This window comes from Chlorocebus sabaeus, chromosome 7 (assembly GCF_047675955.1).
Source record: "Chlorocebus sabaeus isolate Y175 chromosome 7, mChlSab1.0.hap1, whole genome shotgun sequence".
Taxonomy (NCBI): domain Eukaryota; kingdom Metazoa; phylum Chordata; class Mammalia; order Primates; family Cercopithecidae; genus Chlorocebus; species Chlorocebus sabaeus.
Window position 1 is genome coordinate 15252500 of NC_132910.1, and position 7073 is coordinate 15259572.

Below are 7073 nucleotides of genomic sequence, written 5' to 3' on the forward strand. Positions count from 1 at the left end.
TAATGTAACTATTTAAAGTAGATATTTTAAATACATGTTAAAATTTTATTATGTAACATTAAACTGTTCAAACCCAGCTTGATCCTAACAGTTTTGCACCTAGCTAATCCTTGCTTGACATGCACATTTTCATATTTGATTACTAGTACTTCCTTATACCACGTTAATAGTGGTAAGATGTTTTTTTCTTTCCTTTGCAAGAAAAGTGCAGCTGAACCAAGTTACAGTTGATCCTGGTGGCAACACTGTCATTTTTGCACCTGCAGCTGTGTCAGTCTCATCCTAACACCTGGCACCATGAATTATCTTCTTTTATCCGTACTCCCAAGCAGGAAACATTTCTTGCAGCATAGCGTATCTTGCATCAGTCAACTGAAGTAAATTCTCAGTTGATTCCTGAAACAGTAATATTGAATTAAGAGTTTGATTTTACTATCAGATGGCACTTTTATGTTGGTTTAAATAAAATTTTGACTCTTCAAAAAAAAATCTATTGGTAGAATAATCAGTAAGCTGTCTTTTAAATATGGGCATTATTTTAAGCATGGTGTGAAAATTAGTTTGATTTTATAACTCATTGATTTAATACTAACTTCCAATTTTTTGTTTTGGAACTTACTGAAAGGCCATTTGCATTTTGTTAACTAATATTTACTTCTGTTGTAAAATATGTATTAAGGAATTTCCGTTACTATTTAAGTATTGGAAACGTATTTTTGAAAAAAGTGGGGATTTAATTTTATTTGGCAGATGACATTAGCTTTTAAACCTTGATAGTTTTAAATCAGAGGCTAGTAAAAAAAGATTCATATGATAGAAATAAAGCCATATCTTTTTTAAAAAAGAGAACTCTTTGTGTTCAGGTTACCATTTAGTGCTTAGAAAATGGATAGTGATGCACACCACAGTATACTCAGTCACTGTCTTATACCTCTTCCCTTTTCACAGAAAAAGCAGCTGCAAAACAAAGTTTTCTAAAACCAGTCAAGAGTAAACTTTTTTCTCATTTGTCTTCCAGACACGAAGATCGATTGAGAAGTTATTAGAATGGGAAAACAATAGGTTATACCACAAGGTGAGTACCACAGGGAGCAGCTTCGTACTGTTGGGGTCTGAATTGCACAGTATGGAAACAGATGCTTTTGTTGAACTAAAAATATGAAAGGTGGACAAATGGGTTAGTCTGTGTGCTGCAATAAAATAGAGCTCATTTTTCTTCTTTTACTCTCCTACTTGTCTAGCTGTGCTTGCATTGGAGACTGAGCAAAAGGAAATGTGAAACGAATAACATGATGGAATATGTAAGTTAAAGGGCTGTTTTGTGAGTTTCTCTATTAAATGATCATTTATTTTGCTTCTGATCTTATTCTTTCCATGATTATTAATCAGCAAAGGTGTCAGGAGCTTAATCTCCTGAGTGCAAGGATTTTCTACGGTTCACAGATGCATGGTTTCATGTGCAAGACTGATTTATAAAGTTATGAATGACTTGAAAACAAGGCTTCACTGTGTTCTGAAAAATAATAAATTAATTGCCAAAATAAAATAGCCTGAACATGTGTTGATGGAGTGTGAAATTTTAGATGCTGTATAAAGAATAACCACAACTTTGGTTACGCAGCAAGTCAGATATGGCTTTTTTATATAATGCTAATCAAGTTTCCAAGTATGGAAGAAAACCTTTCAGCCAAGCCATTGGAGCTTAAGAAACCTTTAGCCTTTATAGATTTTAACTGCCCGTACCTCAGTGCCCTTTAAAGAATCTGTTTTAAAGTGTTATTAGAATATCGCTTTGTAAAATTTAAAAGCAAGCAGGAAATGAGATGTTGATCATCTTGTGTTTACTTGTTAAAAAATATCTAATTTGGCATATATATACAATGAATTTTGTACTTACTCAGCATGGGATTTAATTTACTGACTCCATGATTTACTTGAGCAGTTTTTCTCCTTTTGAAAATTTCAGAATATTCTAGAAAATTAAGAATTTTAATTTTCTTTTGAGCTTGGGTACTTTATTTTAAATATGGCCAGGTTGTTACTTTAGAAGAAAAAGATCTAAGGAAAAATTAATTGTTGAAAGTAAAACTCAGAGCCTTTGTGAAGTATCTGTTATAACATTTCTGAGGAATTTTATCTATTCTTTAAAACAATATAGCCATCATAGATGTGTGTGTGTATGTGTAAAATATTGATTAAAAGAGTGTTTTGTTGTAAATTATCAGAAAATCATTTTTCTCTGTTAGCATTTTCCTGTTCTTTCATTATCACACAGTCAAATCCTATTTCTAGCCTTGAACATAAAAAATATTTTTAAAATGTCTTAGACTAGCTTTATTCAATGAACCAAATAATGTAGATTTTATCTTTATTATGTCAACATGTTAATTTATGATGATGAGAAAGACACCTGATACTTCTTTATAATCATAACACATTTGAGTAACCCATTTTGAGGTGAGAATACTAGTCTTGTATTTTCATCTTAGATAGTAAGAGGGTTTATGTATATATTTTCGGGAGAAGGATGGATAGGAGATGTAAAGAATTTGGTGAAAAAAAAGTTACTACATTTGTAACACAAACACTAAGCTTAAAACTAAGTTATTAATTTTTTGTGCATTTCTAAATTTACTTTGGAAAAGAAAATATAAAAGTTGTCCCAATGCTATGATTTCCAGATAGAACTGTATGACTATAATTTATTCATAAAGTAATTTAACCTTCCAAAACATTCTGAACTATATGCTTTGTTTGTAAAATAAGTTTCCTTGAATTTTTAGATAATTAAGCACTTCTACTAAAGCCATTATATTATTTTCACTCCATCATAGAAGATATCCAGAAGAGTAGTAAAGATAAAATAAATATTTAAATTGCTAGGAAAAAGCTGGGTGTAGTGGGCATGCCAATAGTCTAGCTGGGGAGGCTGAGGCAGCAGGATCACTTGAGTCCAGGAGTACAAAGACAGTCTGGATAACATAGCAATACCTGCCTCTCTTTAAAAAAAAGAAAATATATATATATATACACACACACACACACACATATATATATACACACACACACATATATATATGCATGCTGGGGAAAAATGTGTTTTGCTAGATTTTCTTAGAGTATATATATATTTTTGATAGTTGAAAGTGAGAATAATGTAGCTTAAAAAATTCATAAAAATGAATTTTAAAAGTTAAACTAGCAAATAAAATTCATTTTATCTAATGAATTTGGGCCTTTTTAACCATTTGTCCCTCTTTCCCTCAACTTTTATTTAACTTAAAGAAATTTCATTTTGTTAAAAGAAAATAATTATCCTTGATTAAATTTGAACATTGGAAATACTAAAATATGTATATATATATATACACACACACACACACACACACACACACCACCTTGGTGCTAACTTTTCTTTGTTCAGATATGGTAGAGACAGATGATTTAGAATAAATGAGACAAGTGGCTTCTGAAGGAAAAATTTGTAGGATGTATTTAAAAACTAATAGTTCAAATGTAGGCAAAGATAGCCTTTATTTTATGTTATGTATTAATAGTATATATTGTAAAGTGTGGGTATGCCCACAACTGGGGACTAAAATTATAAAGACTGATTGAGGGCATATTTGAAATACAAAAGAATTTGTTTAATGTTGACTCTTAAGTAGTTTAAACATTTAATTGTCAAATTTTAAAGCTGCAAAGAATCTTGTATCTAGTTCGATGCCTTTGTTTTATAGATAGGGAAATCTAGCCCAAATGAAGAAGCTAGTTGGGAGAAAATATTTTAACAGGGAGCTAGTGAATATTTTGTAGGCAAATCACAGGTCAGGAGAGTGGCAAATGTGACAGCTAAGGCTTAGTGCAGGATACCAAGAGTAAGACAGGAATATTTTTGAGTCAGGTATAGAAGTGTGTCTTCTTTATTGAGGCAGATCAAAACACAGGAAAACTGAAAAGTGAAAATGAAGATTCCTGGCCCAGACAGCTGATTTGTAGTATTGAAATCTAGAGGTCATATCAAGCAAGACACAGTTTCTGAAAAAGAACGATGAGTCACTAGACTTAGAAACTTTTAAAATCAAATAATTTTTAAATCACCATCTATTTCATACAAATTTGGGGCAAAAGAAAGAGTTGATTGTAATTTAAGAAAATTCAAATTTGGAAAAGCTAGCTTTGGTCACCTGTGTAACTCTGTGTTACCATATTTTGTTTTCATTGGTTTTCCTTTAGTTTCCTATAAAAGGCCTTTTGGAACAAATTTTGGCCTGTAATTTTGCTAACCTAAGAAGAAATGGACTTTTTAAAAAATTAAGAGATAAAGGACCTTTTATCTAAAGATTACATATTCTGGTAGAGTAAAATGAGAGCAACTCTAGAACTTAGAGAAGACTCATGTAATTGGGTTGATTAAAAAGGAGAAAATCTGAAGAAAAATGTTGGGTGAGCTGCAGTCACGTAGGGTGGTAGAAAGGGCAAGTCTTTGGAGTTAAAGACAGTCTTTTATTCAAACAGTGAGTCCACAATCAATTGTGATACAACTTCTCTGGATCATGAGTTTCCTCATCTGTAAAATAGGGATTATAATACTTACCTCATAGAAAAGTTGTTGGGTTTACATTATGCACATGTACCCTAGAACTTAAAGTATAATAATAATAATTAAAAAAAAGAAAAGTTGTTGGGTTTAAAGAGACCCAATGTAGTATGGAACACCTGGTATACAGTTAGTTCTAAATGCATACTAGCCCCTTTTCTTATGAGCGCAGGGGAGCGTGCATGTATGCATGTTTGCTCCTCCAGTGTGTCAGGGGCACTATCTATATCACCCTTCTCAGACTTTGGTGATTTTACTTGTTTATTTGTCTTCCTTTTCATAGAGCCGAGGTATTTCATGTATTTGGTAAAGGTCCAGAAATAGAAAAATTCTCAGTGATGGAACTCTGCATTATCAGATAAAGATCTGTTTTAGTAATGCAAAGTTGCAGTTTTAAAATGTGAATGGATTTTCAAAAAAATTGCGATAGCATATAATTGAAGTTTTAAGAAAAAATTTTGTTTAAATCTTTTAAAAACTTTTTCTTTTCCTTTTACAGGTCATCCTCATAGAATTTTTACCAAAGACACCGATTTTTCGACCAGATTAGCATTTACTTTATTTATAGAGACTTTCCAAGTATGTTGTCTTTCCAATGGTGCCTTGCTTGGTGCTCTCCTGGTGGTGACATAACATTGGTTCTACAGAATCGTGTGGTGTTTTGTTTGTTTGTTTGTTTGTTTTTAAATAACCGCATGTTCTAAGTGTGCATTTTTGTCAATCTTTGCAACAGTTATTTCATATAGATGTTTAATACTTAAGTTATTGTGCTCTTTTCTGTTATGTATTCTGATTTTCAAGGATTACTTTTTTGTATTATCAAAAAAATACATTTGAACTTAGCATAAAAAGTGGCCAGACTTTTTTATTTTGTCACCAAGGTACACACAGTCCTTTATTTATAAATTCCTTAACAGAGAAAAACACCTTTGTAAGGCTCAAGTTATCTATTCCAGCAAGCACACTTTTTGTATCATTTTTTCTTTCTTTTAAAATTTGATATTGTCATTATTTTAAAATAGTAAGTTTTCTTTAATAACCTTTTGGAACCTAACATATCCTTTCTCATACAATTTCTAATGCTCTGTTTATTATGGCAGATAATCTGTAACATTATGAAGACCTATCAAAAAGTTTTAAGAGTATTACTGTCTTCAAAGGTAGTAAGACAGGATTAAATGTTTATTAGAATAGACAAATCAGTGAATGGTATGCATGTATCTAGTGGTTACTAGAACTCAGGATCACAAAATATAGTAGCATCACAATCTGTGTATATTTTTGATCAAGATGATAATAATGGCCTTACTTGGGTTACTTTTATTGTTTATCAAATCTTATTTACAAAAGAGTGGAAGTATTCCTTTACACAATTTCTGAGGAAAATATTTCTTCCAATCTATCACAATTGTAGAATGGATATATGTTCTGAAAAGTTTTTGAAAGAAAGTAAAAGTTCTAAAACTAAAAGTAAGCTGGTATTTAATATCCCATTGATGTTTAGAACCGATTGTTAATAAGAAATGGAGGATGCATTTAGTACTGTTTTTATCCACTAGTTCACTTTCAGTACAGTTATGTATACTTGTTTTGATTGAGAGTGTGACACATATGTTAAATCAGATTAGCTTGTTTCTTTTAAATATACATATACACGCATACATATTTTTTCTCCTTTTTGTTGTGCATATCTCTATGCATTTTTAAACTTTTAAATTTGTGAATGACCTATATGTAAATTTTTGTTTTTATGAACCAGAAATTATACAAGTTTTAATGTGTGTCAAGAACTTGTTCTATACAACTGTGGTATCGAGCAATAATGTCAATAACTTTTGGAATTATATAAACTATGCTTAATAATTTGTATTGAGAATTGGTACCACTATACAATACTTTTTTCCTTGTATTAAATCTTTTAAATACCAGTTTCATTAATTTATATACCTGTATTTTTAAAAGTATTTCTTTGTACTTCTTCAAAGTACTGTAATCCTATATAAATTTGAATAGTCAAATGCCAGTATCTCATGTCCTATATCCTGTCTTGGATATTAGGAGCTATCTTAAAAACTAGGATTAAAATTTTTTTTTTTTGGTTTGGGAATTATATGTTTTCCTTGCCCCCCAAATAACAACTTGAATTTGTAGAACACTTTTCCTGTGAAGAGCTCAAAGTACAAAGAATTCAAATACTTATTATTTTATTTAACTTGTATCTAGGGTGTGTCCTACCACCTTAAAGTAGTGCAATTAAAAATAATGCCATCTAGAAACTTCAGTTTTCCTCTGGTTTCAGTGTGAAAAATAATTGTATCTTCATACAATGCTAAATCTGCCTCAGGATTCAGAAAGATCAGAAAAATATAATGACTGTGTAAACTATGCAGCACAGTGTTCCGTGTATAAAATTGTATAAATCCATAGAGCACCATATTGATCAGCTTTATAAGAAGACCTTATCTATTTACAT

The 7073-nt window shown here is 30.9% G+C and overlaps 1 protein-coding gene across 1 annotated transcript in view; it reads left to right on the forward strand.

The window, feature by feature from the left end:
- Positions 1–6534, forward strand: part of CHIC2 (cysteine rich hydrophobic domain 2) — a 54661-nt gene extending 48127 nt beyond the window's left edge. Inside the window, exons 4-6 of the mRNA XM_007998701.3 lie at positions 1019–1075; positions 1242–1301; positions 5100–6534. Coding sequence (XP_007996892.1) covers positions 1019–1075; positions 1242–1301; positions 5100–5150 — 168 coding nt within the window. The 3' untranslated portion in view covers positions 5151–6534. The remainder of the gene's footprint in view (positions 1–1018; positions 1076–1241; positions 1302–5099) is intronic.
- Positions 6535–7073: the final 539 nt, after the last annotated feature.